The 27,528-nt window shown below is 39.0% G+C and overlaps 1 protein-coding gene across 5 annotated transcripts; it reads left to right on the top strand.

Moving 5' to 3' along the window:
* On the top strand, positions 1-27,496 carry acsl1a (acyl-CoA synthetase long chain family member 1a). Of its 5 annotated transcripts, none has more exons than XM_022208505.2 (22): positions 1-118; positions 2,404-2,453; positions 14,003-14,219; positions 14,676-14,790; positions 14,877-14,941; positions 16,371-16,472; positions 18,261-18,360; positions 18,482-18,657; positions 19,806-19,838; positions 20,070-20,121; positions 20,217-20,290; positions 21,948-22,025; positions 22,667-22,801; positions 22,942-23,076; positions 23,310-23,405; positions 23,488-23,560; positions 23,648-23,736; positions 25,072-25,188; positions 25,277-25,420; positions 25,549-25,650; positions 25,731-25,802; positions 26,146-27,496. In XM_022208505.2, exons 3-22 carry the CDS (start codon positions 14,025-14,027, stop codon positions 26,284-26,286), a joined length of 2,094 nt encoding a protein of 697 aa, XP_022064197.1. In that variant the 5' UTR covers positions 1-118; positions 2,404-2,453; positions 14,003-14,024; the 3' UTR covers positions 26,287-27,496. The 5 variants fall into 5 exon arrangements, with proteins under 5 accessions (XP_022064197.1, XP_051801792.1, XP_022064195.1 ...); XM_051945832.1 differs by lacking the exon at positions 21,948-22,025 and adding an exon at positions 21,806-21,883 and having other exon boundaries at positions 14,006-14,219; XM_022208503.2 differs by having other exon boundaries at positions 2-118; positions 14,006-14,219.
* The last annotated feature ends 32 nt before the right edge of the window (positions 27,497-27,528 follow it).

Below are 27,528 nucleotides of genomic sequence, written 5' to 3' on the forward strand. Positions count from 1 at the left end.
CTGATTGGCCGAGAGTCGCAGCAACAGCACAAAATGCAGACCGCCGCTCCTTCAGTACTGCTACTGCTGCTTCAAGAATCAGGTTCAAGTGTGCTGCTGCTACTGCTGCTGCAAACAGGTTAGTGGGAACATTTGTCGCCTTAAAGCTCCAATAATCAAACGGAGATCCTCTCTGACTGCCACAAGAGCTGTCTGTTGGAGTTAGAGGAGGATGAGAGCCGCTGAAAAGCCTCATTTTATTGTTACCTTAAAATAGATACGGAACGAGCCACGTTTTCCAGCTCGTCTCCACATCGTATCTTCATGTGCTTATTTTTTCGATGCTCATATGCGTAACCTTGAATCAGAACAGTGTGTCCACTTCCACTATCTGTTGGTATCTGTGAGAAAGACGCACGTATGAGGCTGCGGAAGTGAGCAGATTTTGGACATCAGAGGGGATGAGATAGTGGCTGTCAGATAATACTTTGTTTCGAAACTTTTCCGCTAATCTTCCTGTCGCATACTTTGCATCTAACGGCCCTGCTGCCCGGTTAATGAGGAGGGTGATAAGGGGTGTGTGCGGGGAACAGTGTAACCATTGTGCATGTGGTGGCATCCCGCCATAGCGTCCCTGACTGTGAGGGTCTGACCTGCTAACCCCAAAGCTCTGACCTGCTCTGCACACTGGAGGAAGTCACGATCCCAGCAGTGGTTTCTTCCCTCTTATTTCCATACAACATGAAAATCTGCTGCTGAACTCTGTGGCCTGCAGCTCATCACGCCTAAGTGCTTCCTCTCTTTGGGCAGAGTCACTCTTAATGTGCAGATTTTTTTTAAGATCACTTGAACCTCCGACATCAACGTCTGACAGTATAAGATGTCTAAATTCTTATTTTACAGAGATTTCAGACACTAGATTGAATGAACAAATACCATTTCAAAAAGCAACAGGTTGTTGCTTTATGGAGAGGGTGGGGGGCGTTATACTATTTCTTTCTTCTATCCATTATCTTTACACCGTTTAATCATCATTAGAGGGGCTGAGTCTGTCCCACCTGACTTAGGGTGAAGATAGGGGAGACCCAGGACAGGTAACAGTCAATCACAAGACTACATATAGAGACAAACAATCACACACAGTCACACCTCCGGACAATTTAGAGTTCATTGCAATAGCTGAAATAAAGATGCTCCTACTAGACCACTGTCAGATTAAATACAGTCATCTGGACTGTGTCTGTTGAGGTCTGAAGAGGTGAATCCATCCTGTGTTTACCAAGACAAAAAAACTGAACTTGAAAAAATGTTGTGTTCAGTTTTTATCCATCTGGTTTTAAAAATAAATAAGATCAAAAATACTTGCCCTTTTTTAGTCCCTTCTTTCAACTGACACTGAAAACCGATTTTCTTTTTGGTGCAGCGACGGCTTCAAATAATTTAATAAGGAATCCGCATTTTTTTGCAAAATTATTGTCTTGAAATTACAGAAAAATGTAGATTTCTACACTAAATTAAAAGAAATGAGCTTAATATTTAAAGCTCGACTTTAAAGCAACTCGTTTACAACAAAGAACGTTGAAATACCCTCTCTTTTCTGTTAGATTTCAGTTGTTTTAAGAACAAAAGACTTGAAGGAGCAAAAATGGCTTGATGAGAAGATTGTTACACTGATCTTGTGATCCCTGAGATCTTGAGGAGGCTGAAAGCTTAAACCACAGAATACAATAATAATCTTTACACCACTTAATCCTCATTAGGGTCGTGGGGGGCTGGACTCTATCCCAGCTGACTAAGGGTGAATACAGGGGACACGTGGACAGGTCGCTAGTCTATCACAGGGCTACATATACAGACAAATGCACTTGCATTCACACCTGCAGACAATTTAGAATCACCAATTAACCTCAGCATGTTTTTGGACTGTGGGAGGAAACCAAGAACCTGAAGAAAACTCACGCATGCACAGGGAGAACATGCAAACTCCATGCAGAAAGATCCTTTCCACCCTTCGTCCAGCACAGCCCATGTTGGCTTACAAAATAAATGAAGTTGGGGACTACTTGCATAATTTTTATACAGGCTAACATAGTCAGATGTTGTTTGCCATGCATAGTGTGAGTACTAGTGCTCTCAGAAAGCAGCACAGTGTGATTCTGATCCACTTGATGCACCATCAGGACTCTTGCACAGAAGATACCTGGTGGTTATGTTATGGTCAGTTTCTCAGTCTAAACCCTCGTCCTGTAAATCTCAATGCAAACTGCCACTTCTGTGCCAGTGTTTCCTCCCCTGCGCACCAACCAAACCCCTATCACTCTTACTTGCTTAAGGCGAAAGTGCTAACCTCCAAGCCACTGTGCAGCCCTTATACTATTTTTTTCCATCTAAAATATAATCTCCTATGTTTGTGTTTATTTACAGATCTAACAAACAAGACTCGGCGTGTTAACTGGGGAGCGTTACACGTGCAGGTGGGTGGTTCATTTTTCACCCTTACACAGAGCAGAACTACACATTTCCTCTGTTTCCCCCTGAGTTTGTGCTAAGCTAAGCTAACCTGCTGCTGGTTATATTTATTGTACCGATTTGTGAGGAGTTTCCGTTTTCTCATCTAGTGCTGGACAAACAAAGTGAAAAAAGTCATTTTAATTTACTGTTTCCCTTCAGATGTAACCGAGAGGAAATGAGGAGGAAATGAAATGAATAACAGTGATAAAGATCAATGCAGGCTTCACTGTAAAAAATATTCTTTCAATTTTATTATCTGTAATTTAACAAAACGGGGACAATCTGTAACATAACAATAACTTTAGAAAAACATTGCAGCAAATTACTATTTGTAAAAATCTAGATTTTTGATGTGGACTGTTTTTGTTTGTTTTACAGTTTTATCCTTTGTAGTTGCTGTAAAAATTCCTACTTGTGTATTTTTTCCTAGTTATCTGTAATTTAAAGTTTGGAAAATCTGTAAAATAACAGTAACTTTACAAAACATTTTTTCAGGACTTTTACATCCTGACAAATATCTGTAAAACAAAGACATTTAAAAAATGTTAAATATAAACAACATAAAAATAAGAAAACATGTAAAATTAACAAAAATAAATTTAATTTTTAAATATTTAATACAAATGTTTAAAAATGTACAAATGAAAAAATGTTTAAATATTTAATAGAAATGTTCAAAAGTAAATAAAATAAAATATATTTATAATTAAACATAATACAGCCAATTATTATTTGTAAACATAGATTTTTGCTCTAGACTTCTCACGTTTTGTTTTTTTTTTTTTAGAATTTTGTCCTTTTTTGTGATTGACATATAAATCAATACTTTTTTATGATTTTGCTAGTTATCTGTAGTTCAACAAAACAGTCGAAATTGATAAAACACTGTAGATTGTACAAAAAAATACAGTTTAAAGTGATTTAAAAGAAGTACAATATTTACAAGTGTGGGTGTTCACTATGATGATTAAACAAATCAAACGGCTTTTAATAATCTGCTTTTTGACTTTCAAACCATAAAGAAATAAACGGCGGGCTCATTTGTATGTAAATCGGATCAAAGGTTGGGCTGTGTCTGTTTTTTCCTGAACAAAAAAGTCTACAAGGGACGGACTGATGAGAATCAGACATTTGGGTTTTGAATGAATGAGTGTCTGAGCCTTGCTCTATCATGTAGAGAAACGAGTCAGAATGAATCGTAGCCAAACACCGAGCGTGTCCAGATACTCTCACTTTTTCTTGACTTTTAATCGAAGCTGTTTGTTCTGTTTGTTGGTGCTGGTATCCATGAAGGAGAAGCTTGGGTTTTTAGGAGCAGGGTTTACAGTTCAGAGATGTGCTTGGCACTGAGGGGGCGTTTTACGGCAAACTTCCTTCAGCAGGAATCTGTGGAATGCAGCCTAAGTGAGTGTTTGTCCTTCTTAAAATACGAGGTAACGCTGTTTTGACCGTGCGCCGCCGTCACATGACCGGTTACAGAGGGGACAGAGAAGTGACCGTGGAGATGCAATCATGTGTTTTTTGCCCTTGAGAACAGGAGCAGCTTTCTTTAGAGCAAACAGAGAGGAGAGTTTGTGGTTCTGTGAATGAAACCGACACCCGCTCTGCTACGGTCATTTCAGAATACCAGTATCAGCCTGTCTGTGTGTTTTGGGTGATTAGCAGGCTGAAAGGCGTGAACGAGCTGATGTTTGGACAACAATCAGCTCTGACTTGTCGCCTTTAGGGCAGAAATTTCAGCTCAGAGCAGATGACTTTAAAGAAAAACTGTCATGGATGTCATTAACTGAATTAAAGAGGATCATGTGAGAGCAGAAAACGAAGGACCCAGCTTTTTTTTTTTAAAGAACAAAAACCCCCTCAGATGATCGCACATCTGCATGGAGCATTAAGAGAGAACTGACTTACTGTGAATGTCGTTACTCCCAAAGAACTTCTAGTGGAACTTCCTGGGAAATATCAGCTGAAACAAGTGTATTATTCTTGGAAAAGATTATTTGGTTAAAAAAAACAAAGATCAAAAACTACCCAAAACTGATGTCATATCTCCAACCACTGTCTTTCTTTGAGCTCATTCAGCCGACCGTATAGGCCAGCTTTGTTTAATGTCCGATCATTTCCTGGGACAACACCAGTAGTGTCCATTCAGATTGTGCATCTGGATGTACACCACCGTTCAAAAGTTTGGGGTCATACAGTCCAGACATTATTAATGTGGTAAATGACTATTCTAGCTGGAAACAGCTGATCTTTCATAGAATATCTCCATAGGGGTACAGAGGAACATTTCCAGCAACCATCACTCCTGTGTTCTAATGCTACATTGTGTTAGCTAATGGTGTTGAAAGGCTAAATGATGATTAGAAACTCACTTGTGCAATTATGTTAGTACATGAATAAAAGTTTGAGTTTTCATGGAAAACATGAAATTGTTGGATACCAAACTTTTGAAGGGTAGTGTATGATATATATGGTGCATCGTGTGTAGAACTGAAAGTGTTTTCAGTTAATTTAACCCCTTAAGCTTCAGTGTACCGCCGGCGGTACACCTACTAATTTGCATAGGAATTTCAAGAATGTCCGACGGCTGCAAACACGATTATACAAACACTATACACCGATGGAAAGCTTAGATTCTCATGAATCCGCCGGTATAAACCACTTTCAGATGCGATTACTACAGCGGGTGAGAAAAACACATTTGTCCGACAAAAACGAATATTCATCCATCCGTTCTCTATACACGGCTTCAACGCACACAGCGCGACTCACATTTCCGGGTTTATTACACACAAAAAAAAGATTCCACAAAAAACGGCCATAATCCAACCTTTTACATCAGATGACACAAGCCAGTAAACTATTTTATCCAAAACATGTCCTGAAGTCGGTATAAAATCCCCGAATCGGTCATTTTCAAGGAAATGCACCTCGCGATGCCCGTCCAATATTCCCTGTATTTTTCGTAATTTTTTTTATTTAAAAATAGAATATTAGCGATTTTTTTTTTTTTTTTTTTTTTTTTTTTTTTTTTTTTGTACTGAAAACGGCTGGAATTGACTGAAGCTTAAAGGGTTAAAGTTGATCTACATAAAATATTTAACAACTCTTAATAATAATCATTTCAGTTCTTGTCATCGGACTCTGCAGCAACACGGCTCTAGTGTTAGTCAGTCCAACACGTTGGTGCCGACTGACCTGTTTCAAACAAATACTAAATGAATGGTCATGGAAATTTGTTCTGGCATTTAGAGGGATCAAGCCCATTGACTGTGATGAATCCTTCACTTTTCACCTCATCAGCAGGTTAAAGTTTTTGGTTTAGAGTAAAATGTCCGGTGAATGGATTGTAAATAAACTGATATTTGTGATTTGATTTTTTTTTTTTTTTTTTTTTTTTTTTGTCAGACCAGGTAAATATTGATTAAAAAAACAAGCATTTCAGCACGAAAAAGCTTTTAGAATGACCTGCTCAGAGCCTGTTTCCAGCATGTGTGCTAAGCTAAGCAGCTGCTTCCTGTAAGTCTCAGTTGTCTCATCTAGTGCCCAGCAGAAACATAAAACAACATGCATTTCCCAAAATGTGAAACTATTTCCCTTTTTAGATGTCTATTTGAAATCAAATTTGGATGGAAGTCACTTCAGAGAACGAAGAAAAGCAGCTGAATATCAGTCAGTGTGTACAGCATTACCAGGATAATGGTGGTGTTTCCTTGACCTGAATTGTTAAAGGTCATGTGCCCTGATGCTGTGTTGGTAACCGTTGACGAGTGTGCGACCTTTGCTCCACTTCACAAATCCCCTCCTCTCTCTGCCCTCCCCCTCCGCTGTAAATTTCTCCGCTGCCTGATCACATGACCCAGAGTGTGAGGTTTCATCAGGGAGGTCAGGACCTAAAGTCTTGATTTAGGTTGTCTTGTGCAAGGTCAGCCTTTGTGTCCCAAAACCAGTGCTGAATGTGACTTAAGGGGCATGGACACGAGTCAGGCAGACGGTTGAAGCACATGGAAGATGTCACATTAAAGCCACATGAGCTTCAGCAACCATCCAGACACCCTTCACCCTGTTCCTCTGTGAATTGTTGCTTGTTGAGTGTCAGCCGGCCTGCCATATGCAGCACATATACGCTGAACTGGGTTAGGTTGTCCCGTCCTGTTCTCCTTTTCGCTGCTCCCTTTTATTGTGCCTCCATGCTAATCAAGAAGAACCGGTCTGTCATTTGCCTTGGAGCATCCCTGTGCTATACCACTGTAAATCTATATGCAAAAGGGCTTCAACAAGAGCATACTGACTCATTTTCCTGTTTGAATTACTTCCCTCAGGGTGCGCTATGCTATTTGTGAAACTGTTGAATTATCAATGAGGTATTGGCGACTGACCAGCTACAGCAGATCCGAAAACAAACTCTACATGTCAAAATTTTGCATTTTTAGAACACAGTTGATGGTTGGTGTGTGTGTGTGTCTTCTTGACGACAAATCAGGAAACTGTAGACAAGTGTGAACAGTTTTGCCATGTTGCAATACGTCTGAGTGTGTGAAGAAACGATGTCCGAGTAGATGGCTTCCTCTTTAGTGAGATACATTTCCTCAAGATGATCATTAACCCATAATAAGGATGCAGAGGAGGGATCGATTAACAGATATTAGGTTTGCAATGATTGCCGTGTCAAAAAGTTTCCTGTCATAAGATCCTTTTTAACGATAAGTTTTTTTTTTATCATCATGACAGGGTTACTTATTGCTAAAATAGACTTCCTCTTCACAGCTTATGTATTATGTGGGCATGTCATGTAACCATGTTTTGCAATTTAAAAAAATACATTGTCATGTCTTCTACTGTATATTAAGTCTAATTAATCAAACAAGAAAAGCACTCAAAGCACAGTACTTTGCCAAGGCTTCTCGGTCGTTGTATCATTTCCGACGGCTGAAATCTTGAAAAAATTAATGTCAGAAATCACAACACTATGGAATGTAGTCATTTAATATAGATGTACCCACAAACAAAATGACCTTGCGCTGAGCACAGGTGTGTGTTATGCATGTGTACACCCCCTGTCAAAAGTTTTAGGATACTGTCTCATTCAAATAAAGTACAACCTGTCCTACAACTTTTGACATCCTATCATGACGGGCCCTGTGAAGTGCACGCCTCCCTTTGGGGAAGCTACGACTGCTGGGAACCGTTGGTTTAATCAGCAGGAAGAGCTTCTGGGTCTACAAACACCCACCACCCTGCATCCCCCACCACCACCAACTGAGCCAGTAGTTCTCAAATGTGTTTCGTCAGGCCCCCTTTCAGAAGACCAAAAACTTTCCTGCCCCTCCTCTGTCACCAAACCCCAGCTCACTCAAGTTTGGTGAACAGCTATGAAAGACGAGACCGCATTGAGCTTGTTGGACGGAAAATTTTCTTTTTAAAATCTTCCCAATGGCAGCTTGGATAAAAGTGTAGTTGTGTGCAAATTGTGCAACAAAGAGTGTACTTATCACCGCAGCACTTGAAGCTTACATCATCTCAATGCAAAACATGTTGCTGCGAACACGGGATGTAACGTCTCTGTGTCTCTTCTTAATTGCTTTGGTCTCGTACTGTCCGCTGCGATAGTTTTGTTTTACCTTCTACTACATTTGCTGTAAAGCCAAGAGCAAGACTAGCCTCGTCATACTTTCTTGACTTTTTTTTTTTTTCCAGGAGGTTGTATCTTGCTTGTGTCCTGCTCTGTTTTCCTTTTCGTCCTGGTCAAATGTTGCTCCATTCTCTGCAACTACTGACAGCCAGATCACTGTTGGTGGAGCAGAATGAGTTGACGATGGTTACCGTGACAGCGTAGTTTGAGTATTGTTGCGCACTGCGAAAAACAGGCCGACATTAAAACATTAATTCAGGTCTCAAGTTCCGCGTAGACGGACCTTGTCCTCCACTTGCTCCCCTCCTGCCATGCCTCTGTGGCCCCCCGGGGGGACATGCCCCACACTTTGAGAAACACCGATATAAGCGATGCACTTGTGGCAGCCTTTTGTATGTTATCTGCATATTTATTTGTGTTTTCATTGTGTATTAACATCAAAATTATGACCTATATAACCTGATAAATAATCTAAAGGGATTACATTCAATTTTTCTGCTAGTCTTCATCAAAAATAGTTCTTTAGAAAAGATCAATAATTAATGCTAATGACTGAAATAAAGGATTTTTTTGTGATACTTGTTTTTTTTTTTTTTTTTTAGCTGCATCACTTTTCAGCCCTGAACAATCTTCAGTCAAATGAATGAGGTGTCATCTTGTAGTCTGGTCTCAATGGAAGAAACACACACCATTTAATTCATTCTTTACACTTTTGCTGCAGCTCTTGACATGAAGTGTTATTACTGTAATACTACTGTGTTACCTCACTAGCTGCTCAGCTGTCTCTGATGCCGTGCAGCACGCTACGCAGCTGAGACAAAGCTGCTTCTGACATGTGAAATCACCTGTCTTGTAATGATGGGATTATGTTATGTGTGTTTAAAGGCTGCATGTGTTAATCCTCCAGTGATAAGGTTTTAATAATGAGCTTAAACGGTTAAACCTGACCCCTGACACCCAATCCGACCAGCAGCTTGGTGTGGCAGAGCGTCAGATGTCTCGCCACTCTCAGCAGACCCTCCCACCAAGAGGAACTAAAACATTTTTTGAGGAAATCCAGAATGCCCGAGCAGCTCTCTCTCTCTCTCTCTCTGTGTTTTCTTTCTTCTCACTTCCTGGTGGTGGTTTGAGTGACTCTGCAGTACAGCTGAGATCTGCTCGTGAGCTGCAGCCAACTCGTCTTCATGTTCTGTTATGTGTCAAACGAACCTGCTGCCCTCCCCACCTCTTTTTTTTTTTTTTTTCTCCACTGTCTTGTGTTTGTGTGCTGGGGTGTGGGGTGACTGGCAAGCTGGCTCTGCTATTGGCTTGTTATCCTCCCAGTCCAAGTATGGAGAGCGGAGGTGGGCGGTGGAGGGAAGGGGTGTAGCAGCACCTTTTTCCTCTGTCTCTTAGCCTGGAGTGACACCGATAGCATGCGCTGCTGTTGGCCATCTGGCAGAAAGACGCATTCTTAGAGTAGATCTGTAACTAACACCTGTGTTCACTGTCACCTAATCTATTGATTACTCTTTGGATGAATTATTTAGCCTCTAAAATGCAAGAAAAAAATCCCAGACAAAGCTGTATGTTGAAATGGAAAATACTTAAAACAATTGTTTGATTAACTGAAATGTGCCTTTTTTTTTTTTTGCACATTGTCACTTCTGTAATAGCAGGATTTGTATTTTTGTTTGTCATAAACTCAAAATCTGTTGTTTGTCCAAAAAGACACACATGATCTGCAAAGCTGGAATTTTTTTACCATAATTTTATTTTTCAAGGAAAATTAAGAAAATAAGCATCACAGAAATGCAGACAAAGTTACAGCAATTTTAGTTATTTGATAAAACACTTAAATTATTAATAAAAAAATATGTTGATTATATTTCTGCTGATTTTAGAAAGATTGTACATTTGTCATCTATCTAAATAGCCATCACCATATTTGGGTATATGAAACTATATTTGGGCATTGCTATCAATCAGTGTTTGGCACATGCTTTGATAGCAGTGTAATTTAAAAACCTTAATTTCTTTTCAGTAGTTTCTTTATCTCTACAATCAAAAAAATACCTCAAAAGCTGACTGCATCGCAATATAATTTACAATAACATAAAGTTACATATATCATGTAAAGAGTTTATTCTTATCACCTACAGCTATTTCAGAGCAAATGTTTCTGTTACATTCCACAAAAATTCAGGCGTATTGCTTTGTATTTACAGCTGATTCACTCTGGACTTGCAGTGGTCGATATCTTGAGCTAACTGCCAACTATTTCAGTTAATTGGTTAAGTTTTTAAGAGGAAAAAAAGACAAATCTTCAATTTCTTAGCTTTCGTATGTCTTAGCTTGTTACATTTTTAATGTTTTCCCATTTTCTGTGTTTTTTTTCCCTCTTCGATGATAATAAACTGAATCTTTTGGTTGTAGATAAAACAAGACAATTAAAGACGTCTTGGTTTGCTTTAGGAAACTCCGATCAACATTTTATAGAAGTACTCCCATTTTTAATCGAGAAAATGACTGACAGATAAATCCATGATGAAAATGCACTACTGTTGAATAATTTAGGGCTCACCCAGACAATTTCAAGCTTCCCTTGAAAACTCCCACGTTCATTCAAGTGCTAACATAATTGCACAAGTGAGTTTCTAATCATCAGTTAGTCTTTCATCACCATTAGCTAACACAATGTAGCATTAGAACACAGGAGTGATGGTTGCTGGAAATGTTCCTCTGTACCCCTATGGAGATATTCCATTTAAAATGCAGCTAGAATAGTCACTTACCGCATTAACAATATCTAGACTGGATTTCTGATTCATTTAATATTTTCTTCACTGAAAAAAAAAGCTTTTCTCTAAAAAAAAAAAAAGCAAAAAACTAAATGGACATTTGTAAGTGACCCCAAACTTTTGAATGGTAGTGTGTTAGTTGCAGTCTTAAAGCAAATCTGCCTACAAAGTTCATATCACTCACAATTTTCATTTGTCACAGTTGGAAAAGCAGGGAAATAAAGTTTATCCCTTCTCAATTGACTCTCTGAACTATAAACTGTCATTTATCATCTCAGACTCTCAGGAATCTGCACACATGCTCACGTTTGTGCAGATGAATCAATGTCAGCAGTCCCATTTTCTCCGGCTGAAAAACAGGGAATCTGTCAACACTTCTATCATGTAAAACACACGGACTGTCCTGGAGTAAAGTGTGTAGTTCTTTGTTTGACTCGTTCCGGCTGTTTAGACGCTCAGCAACACAAGAATTGCACACAGTGTCTCCAGATAATGCGTGATAAGATTTTTCCGTTTGCTCTTGAATAAACATCACTGAATATGCTTGAGTCACTCAGATTAGATCTCAGCTCATATTGAATTTGTGGCAGCCGTTTCTGTAAAATCAGTTTCACACACAGACTCGTGTATTTCTGCTAATTAAGACCAAACATCTCATGACGCTGGGTGAAGTCCGAAACGAATCTTCGGCGGGTTTTAATCATCTTGCTTGGTGAACTGCTCTTCAGTGAGTGGTTGCTGGTGTGTCATGCGTCTGTGTTTCTGTTTGAAAGGGGCGTGTTTCTGCTATTCATAGTTGTGAGAACTTCAGAGGTCTATTAGAGGTCAGTCTGAGTCCTTCTAATAGCAACTGCTGCAGCACAGGGCCTTTCAGATATCTATACCTCTCCTCTTTGGACACAGTCTCGAGCTTTCTTCACACACACTGTGGAACTGTGAGTACAGAGAATGATCATATTTTACTTTGTCTTAGTAACGCTGAACTTTCTGAGCACTTATTTAGTTTTAGATTTTCCAGGAGGTGACATAGAAGTGGTGCGATCCTTGCTTTCTGTTCATATTAGCTGATAGTAACACCTTCAGTGGAGCATTTGTGAGGTTTACTGAAGCATTTTTCACTTAATTTTTCCTCCCTTTAGAGAACAAACAGAGCTGAACAACATTAACGGATCTTGCTGGTGTTTTGTTTTGAGATGTTCATGATATGAAAATTACATTTGCAGCAATCCCATTTCAGCACAGTTTGCTGTATTTGACGTTTTAGTGATAGGTTAGTAAGCAGTACTGCAGTACTTTGTCCCAGTTGGCACCAGTCCCATTTGTCATGGGCCCGGTGTTAATAATAGAAGTAGGTGAGAAGTCAATTGTTACCTCTGAGGTTGTGCACTTGTTCCTTTATCTACAGGGCAGTTAAATTATAATCTAGAGGTCAAATGAATCGACCTCAATGTCCAAGCTGATAGCAACAAATGTGAATGTGAGACGAGTTCAATTATTAATGTGCTTCCGCACTGAGATGTAATAATCAGTGAGTTTACATGTCTTTTCTGCTTCAGGTTCATCTAATCTGCATTCTGCAGTCAGACAGTTGGTGTGATTCTCGCTCTTTCGATTGTTGTATTAAAATTTAAACAGAACACAGCTGCACTTCCAAGATTTTGAAGGGTGAGGTTTCAGCCCAATGAGCTCATGTCTAAAACATCTCAACCAGACAGCGTTTCTTCCCCTCCGAAAGCAGCGGTTCAGTGCCGTGTGTTCAGCATCTGCGGTCGTGTCCTTATATCTCCACAGAGGCTTGTGATCAGAAAATATGTGTGGAGTCATGTTTCCTTCCTGCGTCTTTGTGTTCAAGCGCACAGCTGCTGAATAGGATAACTCGTCTTTCTTTTTGTATACAACATTTGTGGAAGAGCAAAGGCACGAATATGTCTTTCAACAGTCTGTTTCTGAAGCGTTTGGATTCATGTTTGTGTCTGACAAACTGTTGTTTCAGTTGTGTGGATTTTAAACTGAAAGCAGCTCATTGGAAACGTATCTGGCAGTCAATGAAATACTCTTTTGTGATTCACAGTGACAGTCCTTATATACACTGATCAGCGTTCATAGATCACTTTTAAAAGAGGTTTTTTTGTTTGCAGTTAAAAGGACTGTGGCAGCGAAATAATCAAATATAGTAAACAGAGAAGTGGTGGATCATCACTGAATCACAGCACTGAATGCTGCTGCTGCCCTGAATGATTCACTGTGGCTCTGTCCTTGAAGCTTTATGTTGGTTTTGTATATTTTCGTGTTGTTGTTGCGTCAGTACGTCAGAAATCGATCGTATCAGAAAGAAATGAAAGACGTAACGCTTCAGACAATGAGAGTCCAGAGCGTTCGCATCAAATGGGAACATGAGATTACAATTTTAGATTTGGAATGCTCACCAATGAAAGATGTTTATACACTACTGTTCAAAAGTTTGGGGTCACTTAGAAATGTCTTTTTTGGATTTTTTTTTCTACTGCATATCTATTTTTATATTCTCTCTATTTGTCTAGATTTCCTGTCTGACTATTCTAGCTGGAAACAGCTACATTGTGTTAGCTAATGGTGTTGAAAGGCTAATTGATGATTAGAAAACCCTTGTGCAATTATGTTAGCACATGAATAAAAGTGTGAGTTTTCATGGAAAACATGAAATTGTCTGGATGACCCCAAACTTTTGAACGGAAGTGTATGTATTTGTGGTGTATGGTACTACTTCTGAACTTAAATTTCCAGAGATGTTTGGTAGAGTGAATGTGCAAGTGAAACAAAATGAGAAACAAAGTGAAAGTACGTGGGGCATATTCAGTTTTGCTTTTTGGTTTTGATTGTGCAGCCACCTCACTCTCGAATTCTTTTGTTCTAACATAAAGGTCAGTTTATAAGAAGCTTTCCTTTTCCGAGACCTACAGTAAATAGAAGACGTCCTGATTAAAGTCCTACTAAGTGGTAAATTGTATTTTTTCCAAACGAATCCTTGAGTTTATATGGAACTGAAACGTACATGCAGAAGTGAAGAAATCAGGCCTGAATCCAAGTTTCCAAATTACACTCTCCTGTCTGTGTTTCCCAGCAGGCTTTAGAGCAGAACAGCCATGCAGGCTCAGGAAGTCCTGAGACAGCTGCGGATTCCTGAGCTGGATGACGTTCGCCAGTATGTGCGAGGCTTTCCTACCAACGCGCTCATGGGGATGGGTGCCTTCGCCGCCATCACGACCTACTGGTTTGCCACCCGGCCAAAAGCTCTCAAACCACCCTGTGATCTCGGTATGCAGTCGGTGGAAATCCCAGTAAGTGATCTCTTCTTTTCCAGTAATATTCTCTAAATTGTCTTTTCGTCTGGGGTCTGGCTTTTTTTTTTTTCCTTTCCAACTATTAAAGGTTGCTCTCCATCTCCTGCCTTGTAATTAACTATGCTAGAGGAATAGCTGAAGCACTTTCCAGCGACACAAGTACAAAAGATAACCAAACCGCTAACTTCAGTCTCCAGGAATGTTCACTGGATCCTCTCCTGAAGCTTAATCACAGCTGCAGGTTTTCAGATAACGGCTTCCTCACTCCTCTCCACATTTAAAGCACCACAGTTAGTCGGTAGTGCTGGCGAAGTAGGCTTTGTCAATATTTGTTTTATCTTTTTCAGGGTGGAAAGTGCTGTCACTTGTAGTTCAGTCTTTCGTCATCGGTGGACAAATATGTTCAGGCTTCACAAGAGACTTCGTGGATGTTTTTTTTTTTCCTCCTCGTAGGGTGGAGAACGCGCGAGAAGATCAGTATTGAATGACAGCGACGAGCACATGACGTACTACTACGACGACGCACAAACAATTTATGAGGTGTTCCAGCGAGGGCTCAGAGTATCAAGTGAGTGTCTCTTCTTAATGGGTTAAATGAGAAGCTCCCTCAAGACATGACAGGCTGATAAAAGGAGGCTTTATTCTCCTTCACAGATAATGGACCTTGTCTAGGATCAAGGAAACCAAACCAGCCCTACGAGTGGCAGACCTATCAGGAGGTGAGATGTGGAGCACAGATATGGCAAGGTGGAACTGTCATAATTAAGTCATTTATACAGCACATTTAAAAAACAACCAAGGTTGACCGCAGTGCTTTACAGTTCAAAATAGAAAACAAGACACAATCTGTGAGGAAATATACAGAGCAAGATAAACAATGCCATATATCAATGCATCAACGCTCAGCTACAATTAAAAGCCAGAGAGTACATATGTGTCTTCAGTAGATTCTTGAAGGTATCAAGAGACCGAGCGGTTCTAATTTGAACAGGTAAGTGATTCCACGGACTGGATGCAGGTACAGAAAAGGTTTGGTCGCCTCTGTTTCTGAGTCTGGATCTGGGAACTTCAAGGACCATCTGATTGGTCGACCTCAGAGCTAAAACTGAAGCATGGACAGTTCAGCCTTTACAGGACACCCAGTGAAATACTTTGATATCCAAAATTTCAATCCTAGAATGTTACTGGAGGACAAAACAAGACTTTTACTTTTGTGACATTTTTCAAAAATTTTTTTATTCTCATTTTGAAATTCAGGTCAGTGAAGTTACCATATATATGATTCCTTGCCCGTAAGTGGTTTAAAAAAATAAAAAAATTCAAGAAATGTATATATCGTCACTTAGCACAACTACTCAACCCTAAAATGTGTGAATTTTGTCAACCAACCATGGTTAGTTCTGATGTTTTGACTGCAAATATAGAAGAGGACCGAGCCAAGTCCGTCTTTTTCGAACTTCGGAGAAAAGAGAAAGTTTGATACGATGTGGTGTGCTGTAACGTAGAGTGATCTTGGCTGATTCGCTGAGTGAAAACCACATGCTTCTCGACCTCACTGAGAGGTGGGAGCAACGCCGTATTCAATGTGTGTGGAAGTTACCAAATATGATCACTTGCCCGATGAAGGTTTAAAATCTCAGATCAATAAGAAGGTGCCAACCCATTTTACACCTTTAAAAACAAACAATAAAATCTTAAAGACAATTCTGAGGCAGACGGGAAGACAGTGGAGCAAGACTAAAACTGCTCCCGTTTCTTTGTCCCCGTTAGTAGTCGGACAGCAGCATTTTTTACCAACTGGAGCCGACGAAGAGACGTCTGATCAAGACCGACATACAGAGTTACATTAATCTAGCCTAGACGTTATAAAGGCATGTATGGCGCTCTTAAAGTCACTGTGGGACAGACAAGGCTTCACTTTAGCCAACAGCCTCAACTGAAAGAATCCAGTTTTGACATCAGATTTGTTTGTCAAATTTAAAAGCACTGTCAGAAATCACACCTAGATTTTTTTTGAGGAGGGTCGATTATAGATTTCCAGAGGACCAACAGCACCGACGCAGTGAACTAATTGGTCTGGACGGCTGAAAACAACAATCTCTGTAAATTAACAGCTAACTTTAAAATCTGTCTTGTGTTCTCGCGCAGGTTTCAGACAGAGCGGAGAATCTCGGCTCTGCCCTCCTTCACAAAGGACATTCTCATACAGGAGACAAATTCATCGGCATCTTTTCCCAGAACAGACCAGAGGTACAACTCCTCATCTTCTGCGCTTCCATCACGGTGTTTAATTAACCTTCTGAACCTCAACACCCACTGGTGGCTTTAAAGAGAATGTTGCATTTTCAAGAATCGGCAAAATGACACCATTTATCAGAATGAGAAACTGCAAAAACAGAGAGAATCGTCAGTTTGACCTTTCTGACTGTACTTGACCTACTCATCTGTGATATGCCATCCAGTTGGAAAACCTGACTAAATGTAAACTTATAATCTCTAACTTGATATTTCCTCAAAATTACTTCATTCCACATGCCCCATTTAAGAAACTGCCAAAATCTACACTGTTTACTCTAATCAGATTATGTAAAAGCGTAAAATTTCAGTGCTCCTTGGGGAAACTGTTAAACCATTATTGTCTCAGCTGTGACCAACACTCATTTAAGAAAAAAGATTGTGAATTTTTTGGTGGAACACTCAAGAAAAGAGTAAAAAAAAACATAAAAAATGTACATAGCAAAATATCTATACTGTGTAATAGAAAGAAAAAACACTTCAATTTTTTTCTTCTTTTATCATAACTTTGTTTGGCAGCACAGAGGACATTTTTAAGTTCTCTCTACTATTAGACATGGTTAAGCTGTTTCCATAGAGGTGCAGGAGTTTTTATTGCAGTAAAAGAAATAGCCAAAAAGTGAGTGAAGGTGTAAGAGAGTAAATAAACAAGCCAGAAGCTACTTTGGGTTCAGAGGGTGAAGAAGCAAAGTACTAAATGTCAGATTAGTGTGATGCAAAAATGAGTGTACTATCCATTGTCAGCTAGAGAAAACTACCCTCTAGCTTTACAAAGACAAAAGAAAAAGGCAAATCCAGATGGTTACAGAGTGAGTAAAGACCTAAGCAGTTCTTGAAATAGATTTTAATTCAGCCATTCATCGCATTACCTACAGTCATATTCCAGTCTCTGAGTCACTACCTACATCTCGGGTGATTTTCAGTTTATAGCAATTCAGTGTGATTATCAGGCCTCAGTTGGTCTTATATTTGTAGCATTTACAGAAAGGGTGTCAAACATGCGACCCACGGGCCAAAAGTGGCCCACCAGAGGGTCCAATCTGGCCCACTTTACTTTGTAAAGTGTAAAAATTACAGAGAAGACATTAACTGCAACTTGTACATTTTTAAAACTACAAATTTAAAATAATTTCTATTCCTTGAAAACTTTTTTTGCTCATAAAGTAAAATACTAGATGGCTCACTGTTGTTTTGTCATTCTGTGTCTTGTTTTTGTAATATTTTCTCTTGTTTTTGTCAGATTTTATTGTCATGTCTCTCGTTTTAGTTTCCATTTTGTCTTGCTTGTATTGACTGCCTTTTTTTTTTCTCGCTTTAGTCATTTTTTGTCTCATTTTGTCCCCCTTGTCATTTTTGGTCTCTTTTTTTGTTTTGTTTAATGCCGTTTGTCTCATTTTTGTAACATTTTGTCTTGTTTTTGTAGTTTTCTGTCTTTTTATTGTCTGACTTTTGTCATTTTGATCATAAAGTAAATACTGTATCATTCAGTTCCAGATACCTGTGATTAAATGTTCTGTGCCTTTGTAGACACTCTGTTATCTGTAAGTTGTAATGTGTTAATGATAAACTGAGGTGTAATGTTGTTGAAACTGAATTAATTTCTCATAAAAAAACTTCAGGTTGTTCATGATGTTTTGTAAAAAGATAATTCCTCAAATATGAACATTTTCAGAATGTACTTTTTTGCACTAAAACAAAGGAAAAATTTAAACCCGTAGTAATAATAACGTGTTGTCTGTGCAGTGGACCATTTCAGAGCTGGCCTGTTACACCTACTCCTTGGTTGCCGTCCCGCTGTACGACACGCTCGGCACCGAAGCCATCGGCTACATTTTTGACAGAGGTACAACAAAAGAGCACTTTTACACACTAACACCACACCACCTGCAGCATTATGAAAGCTCTTCAGATCATGGACACTGATACTGACGAAGCGGCTAATTTGATGCCATCTGTTTTTCCAGCCACCATCTCCACAGTGATCTGTGATGTAGCCGAAAAGGCTCGTATGATTCTGGACTGTGTCGGCGAAAAAGGACGAACGGTGAAGACGATTGTTCTCATGCAGGAGTTTGATAGTGACTTGGTGACACGGGCAAAAGAGAGCGGCATTGAGATCCTGAGTTTGCAGGACTTTGAGGTGAGAATATCTAATTTATTTCTAGCTGGGTTTCAGAAGTGTTGATCTGTTTTATTTTTTCATCTTTATGGGTCATTCCAGAATTGGAGGACATTTGAGCTTCAAAATGTTTGAAAATAAACCTTCTCTTTTACAATTTCTGCTAAATATTCATCAATAATAGGTAATAAACTATCAAAGGCTTGATTGGCTCAGCTTACACATCAATGGTACCATTTTTATTCCATGTTTTATTTGTTGTTTGCTAACCCTACTCTAATCACAGTAACAGGGTTGTTAATCCATGCTAATGTTAGCTCTTTCTCAGCAGTAGAAGCTAGATATTTAGCTAGCTGTTACTGCTGACCAAGAGGACAAACTGACTGATGGAAAAAAGAAAAAAGAATTTGTCCTATCCTGATAATATGCATAACAGAGTTACATGAGGTTGAGTGAGACATTGAATCAAGGCTGACAATGCTATAAAAAATATGAAAAATAGAAGAGAGGACATAGCTTTGCTCTACCCATTCTTTTGGAAAACTGTTTGATGATTTTAATTCCAGTGTTTACGTGTGATTCACTGTTTTCCCTTATCTTCTACGAGCTAAAAAGGTTATGCTAACGGGGTTGTTGTGGGACACATGTTCCATGCATGATTATTACTTAAAATATTATGTTGATTAAATAAAATGCTCCCACAATTACAAGAGACATCAGTGAAAAAATAATACCATAAAAAAAAGGAGATTTAAAATTAATTTCAACGGTTGCATTTGGGATTCAATTTGGTCATCACTGAGGCGGGATAAGAGAAAAATGACATTTTAGACGGAACTCCAGATTTATTTATTTATTCATTTAGATCTGGTCTCAGGACAAGTAAATTTACACAGCTGGATGTTTTAGAATTTTGTACATGGATTATTTGAAATTTGATGGGTGGGATGTAAAATATCCTCCAATGCTTGAATGATCCGTATATTATTACGTGTCCTCTCTATGTGTCAACAGATGTTTATGAAAATTAGCTGCTATTTGAGTCACACTGTCACTCAGTCATGTTCATTTAGAACTAAATGGAAATGAGGCCCTGATGTGCTGTGTGTTTAAGGTATGATTACTATCAGGACTTCCTGCTAGAACTGTGTGTTTTGTCTTTCTTCCAGGCCTTAGGTAAAGCTAACCACCAGACACCAGTGGTGAGTAGGACCTCGTCTGACCTGCTGGTTACACAGCACAGAAGGCTCTTAATTCTTACTAAATAGCTACAATGAAAATCATTGTTTTAGCTCAGATAATTAACCTAATCAGCAGGAATCCATCCAGGATAAAAGTTTGGTTTTTCACAGTACAGAAATTAAGCCTCATGCACACTTTTAAGTGCATTCATGCTTTGTAAGCATTACTGTAGATCTGTGATCTGATTACAGCCTCCCAAACCAGAGGACCTCGCACTGATCTGCTTCACATCTGGAACCACAGGTAATCACTGGACTCTTACAGTTTTAGAATTTTCTTTAATTTTCTTTCTTTTTTTTTTTTAAACATTATCATCCTAATTGTTTATTGTTTTTCAGGAAACCCAAAAGGTGCAATGCTAACTCACGGAAATGTAATCTGCAACACTGCAGCTTTCATTAAAATAACACAGGTAAACAAACACACCCACTAGGTTTTTACAGTTTGATTCACTTCTAAACAACAATAATCCAGATAAGAGAGTAGATGAAGCACTCCTCTGAGTCAATTCCAAGCGTGTGCTCACGGCAACAAGCGTCTTTGTTTTCCTACTGAAGGCTAGTCAGGCTTCCTGAGAGAAAGACCGCAGGCAGGACTCAGGGCTGAGAAAAGCGTTTTCCGCTCCTTTGTGTGTTTTGGGTACAATGAAATCAAATATTTATGATTGCACTCCCAGTTCTCCTGACAACCGAGTGTAGAACTTTTGTCTCCCCCTTCTGGCAATGAGAGAAATTACACTATACTGTCTTCCTTGGTGTTTGCCCCTGTGCGGCTGTCTCGACCAGATGTGGAGCTACAGCTGGAGCCTCTTCTGAGTCTAATACTATGGTTTCTCCCCTCTTCAGATCTACCAGCACACCAACAGAAAGCAAATTTAAAACTCTTAACATACTGCAAAAGCATTCACCCGGTGGTGAAAGGTCTTTCATTTGTATTTTAAAGTCCTGCACTGAAGTTTTAAAGACATTAGAAATTAAACATGGAGGACAAGGCAGAAAAGGCCAAAAAGCAAATACAGTGTTATTTACAACAGCATCACAGTTCTAAACGATATCTTAAAGTACACAATTCTGCTGTTCCATTATTATGAATAACACTGTTAGCCCTTAGATGTATAAGTGGGTCAACAATGACCTGGTAAAGTTGTTTTCTTACAATATCTTTGGAATAAAAAGTTATTTTATATTCCAGGTATTCCTCAAACGACATGTTTTGATATCATTCCATTTAAATTTTTACCTTTTATACTTTTTGATAAATTACAACATTTGTATTACTTCCCCAAGCTTCTATAAGTGGGTCAAAAATGACCCACATTTCCCACAGAATCTCATGGACATCTGTGATTCTTATCAACTGGAGCGTTCAAGAATATATTTACTGTGGACCACACACTGTCGGTAGTGTCACTGAAACAGAGTAGCAACAGTTAGAGGAAAAGAGTGGGGAAATGTCAGAGTAGAGGTTTACCACCTTCTATTGCTGTTCTGCGTAATATTCTTCTTTTTCAATTATTAAAGTTTTTTAAAATCTGTCATAAATTGAAAAATAAACATATTTTAAACATTGAATGATTCTTGTGTGGCCCAAAATAGAATAAAAACAAATAATACAAATGATTATTCTTAACCAAAATGAAACAAAACACATTGATTCTTATACAGGTCATTTTTGACCCACTTACATCTAAGGGTTAAAAATGTGAAAGTGCATTAAAAAAACAAGAAACTCTGTCCTCATCTTTAGACTGTTTAGTTTTTCCAGTCCGTCTTCTGAAACCAGTTACGCCCCTTTTCAGTCATAAGCGATCTTGCCTAAAATCTAAAGTCTTTCTCTGACTCTGGTTGTCCCCTTTATATTTCCTGTCCTTGCCTCTGTTCCTCCGTCCTGCTCCCTCCTCTGATCCTCCCTATGTGATGCTGTCCAGGGCACACTGAAGCCCAGCCCTAAAGATGTGGTCATCTCCTTCCTCCCTTTGGCCCATATGTTTGAGAGGGTGGTGGAGGTACAGTACGCCATGCTTGACCTGCATACGTGCATGTGTTTTGTTTTCTGTGTGTCCTCTGCAGGTACACTGCATGCTGACCCTCCATGACATTCATGTATCCTATCTCCCCCTAGCTCACATGTTTGAGAGGGTTGTGCAGGTATGTTGTGGACTTACTTACCTACAGATGGGTTTTGTTGTTTGTTTGTTTTTTACAGTGAATTTAGACAAAAGGTTTATAATTAAATGACAGAACCAATGGTAGGATTATTATGAGAGAAGTAGTGCTGTGTTTCTTATGGCTTTCTTTCTTTGACCATTAATGTTTAAAGTCTGTCCTGTCCTTTCATTGCAGTAAAATCCAAGGTTTTTATAGCACCAGTACTTCATGAGATTTAAGAGCAGCTATCTGTTGAACCCAATCTGAGTATTTATGTCGATAGTATCAAAAACTTGCAACAGACTTAAAGTTTAATTCAGTCAGATTCTTAGTCTTATTTTGTAAATACTTGACGAAACATTTCCCTAAAAAATGTCAATGCATAGTCTACAACACGAAGATTATCAGTGTTTATGTTCTTCTAGGTAAAGTATCAAATAACATTTGAATGTGTTCAATGACTCGGTTTAGCTATTAAGGAATGACGAGCTGTGTGTGGTGAATATATTAGTGGGTTTAAATAACAATAGATGTCTAGTGTGATTTAGTGCCTCCCTTTGGTTTAAAAGTCACACTTTTTTTTTAATTTTTTTAATTTAAACAAGTTGGAATGAACCGCCTCGCCTCTTTTACCTCCTCAGTGCGTCATCCTCATCCACGGGGCTCGAATTGGCTTCTTTCAGGGGGACATTAGACTCTTAATGGATGATCTGAAAACGCTGCAGCCAACCATTTTCCCCGTCGTCCCACGTCTCCTCAACCGCATGTTTGATAAGGTACTTTTATCTAGTGTTTATTCTGGGAAAAGAGAAATCTTTTTTGTTATAGGTAGTGATTCTATGACCTGCTAATGTTAAATAGAAACTCTGGTGAGTCTCTACGGAGAACTAACTGCAGTTTTCTCCATGCTGTCCAGGTGTTTGGTCAAGCCAACACGCCACTGAAAAGATGGCTGCTTGATTTTGCCTTCAGGAGGAAAGAGGCGGAGATGAAAAGTGGAGTTGTCAGAAAGGACAGCATGTGGGACAAACTCATCTTCAAAAAAGTGCAGGTAAGAAATGGCACGTTGATTAAAAGCACTTTGTCTTCGCTGTTACAGAAATTAGAAAGAAAAAAAATTGGCTTTAAAGAACTCTCTGAATGAAGTTCAGTCCTATGGGTGAATGACATTAATAGTCAGTCATTACTATAATTGAAACTGCAGTGGGTTTTGTGAACCCTAATAAATAAGGAACAGTTTTAGTTACATATTTAGACCGTATTGTTTGGTTTCTACCTTTGCAGGTGAGTCTGGGCGGTCGTGTGAGACTCATGATCACAGGAGCAGCTCCGGTGTCTCCGACCATCCTGACTTTCCTACGAGCTGCTCTCGGCTGTCAGGTGAGCCTCATCTCTCACACACATTGTTGTCAATGACTCTGATGTATTTTTTTTTAACTAATGTTGCTCATAATATCCACAGTTTTATGAAGGCTATGGGCAAACTGAGTGCACAGCTGGATGCTCCATGTCAATGCCTGGAGACTGGACAGCTGGTAAATGTTCAAACTTCCACTAAAGACTATTCTGACATATTTTAGACTCAAGGATTTGAAACCAGACTGTGACTATTCTGTCATCAGGTCACGTTGGACCTCCTCTGCCCTGCAACGCTATTAAGCTGGTGGATGTGGCAGAAATGAATTACCTGGCTGCCAATGGAGAGGGAGAGGTGAGGACAGTGTTTTGTTGACAAATGCACACTGTGGATTGGTTAATCTTTTTTTTTAAATTTGCTGTGATTTCTTACGCAGCGAACGGCATTTTGTAGAATTTTAACGAGTTGAAGGTAAATTCGGCCGTAGTTTTGATTCGTTTTTCAACAAATCTCCTCAAGATGTCAAAACCAACAATGAATTTATCCAACTTACATGAACAGTGTGTCCAGTGGGAATGACACTGACCTGTTAGCCTGTGGAAACGGCTCCTCCTAGCATATGTGTAAACTGAAGACTCCAGTTTATCTTTATGTGGACAAATTCATTTCAAGGGATTTTAATAGCCAGCTAGCAGCATGACTTTAATGTGGTGTCAGTCAGACAACTGCAGTATTTCAATCAGTGTCAGGGGTTGAAGCCCCCTACTTTACTACTTTTGTTGATCTCCACCATGAGTTTGCTGATTTTGCTTTTTAAAAAAAAAAAAAAAATATTCTTATTTTATTTTGGGTTGCTGTGAATTTCCCCAACAGATAAGTGGATGGCTCAGTGCAGCCCCACAGAGCAGCTAGCATGTCTGTTAGCTCCTTATCTTGTTGAGCTATTGCGACCCCACACAGTGTGGTTTTCTTGGCTATGAGACTAAACCCATCGACATCGAGTGGGCAATAGATGTGCTAACAGGGAAAACTGGATTTCTCTGTGATGTTTATGCACCTTTTGCTTTATATACTGTGTATTCTGTGCCTTGACTTTCATTATAATCGATAAGCAGACTGTACATTCAGTTAGAAAACTGACATTTATGCTTTGATGAACAGCCGCAAATTTGTTACCACCTTAATAAGAAGACATGTTTGGGAGCCTGACAAAGTAGACGTCTATATACCACAATGCTGTACTTAAATAACATGCTATCATTCTTCATTAAAAATGAATACTGCCAGTGTATTTTATTCTGAGACTGAAAGATTTAGGACCATAAAATTGCTTGTCGCATCATTTGAAAACCTTTTGCATTTGTTCAAAGGGACTGCTACCAAAATTCAAAACGTACAGGTTTCAAACTTCCTTCATAAATTGAGATTTCGTTCTTCATGTCTAATTTGATACTTGTCCTGTGTACCAATGCGAGGAAACCCTTTAAGGAGAGACTGTGCTCCCTTTTTATATTATTGTTGGTAACTGATTATTTGTAATAATGCTGCGAGTGAATGAAAAAGAAATGCGGCGAGCAAAAGGCAAGGTAAATCATGAAACTTGTGAAAGCTACAAAATAAGAGTAAAAATGCTCAAAAATGAATGTCTGTGTACTTGAAGGTTTAAACGACTAATCTCTGTCACTGTAGGTGTGTGTCAAAGGACCAAATGTATTCCAGGGATACCTAAAAGACCCTGAAAAAACAGCTGAGGCGATCGACAAGGACGGATGGCTGCACACAGGGGACATTGGGAAATGGCTTCCAGTAAGAACAACAGGCTGAATGACAAATATGTGACCAAAATCTGTGCTGGACTTAAATTTACTCTTTTTTTCTTTTCTTTTTATTGCAGAATGGCACTCTGAAGATTGTTGACAGAAAGAAACACATTTTCAAGCTGGCACAAGGAGAGTACATTGCCCCGGAGAAAATAGAAACCGTCTATAATCGCAGCGACCCAGTGGCCCAGATATTCGTTCACGGTGATAGCTTACAGGTCAGCGATTAATTAATCTAACAGATTTGTGTCAGAAACTAATCACTTCCTTTTTACGCACACAAATTCTACAAACAGTTTGTAGCATTTCCTGTTCTTGATGATCTTATCCGTGTTGTATTTTTAAGGCATGCCTGGTGGGGATAGTTGTACCTGATCCAGACTTTCTACCGATTTGGGCCAAGAAAAAGGCGATTGAAGGATCCTACTCTGAGCTGTGTAATAACAAGGTCGGATTTGTTATTATCAGCCCTCTTGAACGTACAGTTCAGTTGTTTACGGCTGCCTGACATTTGTCCTGTTTGTTTAGGAGGTGAAGAAAGCCATTCTGGAGGACATCCTGAGTTTGGGCAAAGAGGCAGGACTCAAGTCTTTTGAACAGGTGCCATGTTCATCACAAAACCATCAAGTTTTTGTTATTTAAACGCAACAGTATATTTAAATCAGAACTAATTCTTTATTTCTATTATTTATTTCTATTCTTGATTAACCGCTCTCATGGACTTACTGAATACATGGTTAAACTTATTAACAGTTTATTGTTAAAGGAATTAGTTACAGCTTGTCATTTCTGAAGTGTGCTCAATTTTAACTTTGATTTGCATTTTTCACCGTTTTTGAACAATTTCTAAACAAAGAGACTATTCAAGCAAATATTTAACCATTAATTGCCCTACTTCAATGCTTTTTTTCACTGTTATTCTTATTTCCCTCTCCGACTGCAGGTGAGAGATATTGCGTTACATCCTGAGATGTTTTCTGTCCAGAACGGTCTGCTGACTCCCACCCTGAAGGCCAAGAGGGCTGAGCTTCGGAGCCACTTCAGAGAACAGATTGATGAACTTTATGCCGGAATTAAGATCTGAGCTGGGATTTTAGGACTACAATAGGAAGGTGACAGCGATTTAAAGCACACAGCCAGAACCAAAACATTTATTGAGGGGATTTTCCTCACATTTTCTGCCAGTGAAATCCTTCGTGGGGACTTTGAAACAAATTAGACAATGACTCTTGGGTTTAAGTATGGATCATCCCCACTTTTACCAGTAATTGTACAGCTACTTCTCCCCCTGCCAACACTGGCTGATTAGTGAAGAACATCCCAGAACATCCTCATTGTGGTACTGGTACAATTCATCCAAGAATCAGGGTTAAATATCACAAGGGAGAATTGGGACTCGATCATGCCTTTACTGCCATTAAGTCTGACAGTTTAATGGTCAGAAAAATCAAACTCCTGCAAACATTTCTGCTAGGTTTTTTTTTGCTTCTTTTTCCTTGGGAGCAATGGGAAGACAATCCTGTAGAAATGCTTTTACAACAGTGACAAATATTGACTATTTATATACCAGGATATTTAAATATTTTGGTAATCTATTTAAGTTGATATTTAATGTAATCATGAAACATGTAAATAGTGTATCTGCTGGAAAAAGTATATTTGTATACAGAGTCTCTCGCCTGATACTGTGTAGCTGTAATTCCTTGCATTCCCATGATTCTCAGTGCTGAAGGACTGACTGGATGAACCTGTTCTTTTTGTGCAGAATTTACTGACAGCCTGTTGGGAATTGTGTTGCTTGACAGATTTTTGTGCTTTTTCTTTTGGTTGTTGGATTTTAACTGCATGTTAAAATGTTGAATGTTGCTAAAACCGTACGTGTAGTGCCTCCTTTTTAAAAGCCCTTTCATATTTCAGTGCCACGGGTAGCAGGGGAAACTAAATAATAGTCATTTCTATGTCGCACAGATATTTTGGGGAAAATTTGTTGTAGCACTGGTATTACAAATTTACCAATTCTAATGTTTTAAAGGAATTCCACCGTCTTGTGAACATTTCACATCAACTTTTTTTTCTTCACTTCGGCTGTTACACAGAAAGGCTTGTTGTGAATTTGGGTGTTTTGACTGACCTATGATCATCGTGTATTTCTAATCACATTCAGGACACGGTGGCAGTACAAGCCATGTTGTTATGACTTCTATATGAAAAGGGCAAAGGTGCAGTTTTGTGCGACAAATAAAAGTATAGGATCATTGTCAACTGTACCAAATATATTCTTTCTTCAAAACTAATGTGTTTTTCCTTTTATAAATACACATTTTAA

This window comes from Acanthochromis polyacanthus, chromosome 3, assembly GCF_021347895.1.
Source record: "Acanthochromis polyacanthus isolate Apoly-LR-REF ecotype Palm Island chromosome 3, KAUST_Apoly_ChrSc, whole genome shotgun sequence".
In the NCBI taxonomy this organism is placed as follows: Eukaryota; Metazoa; Chordata; class Actinopteri; family Pomacentridae; genus Acanthochromis; species Acanthochromis polyacanthus.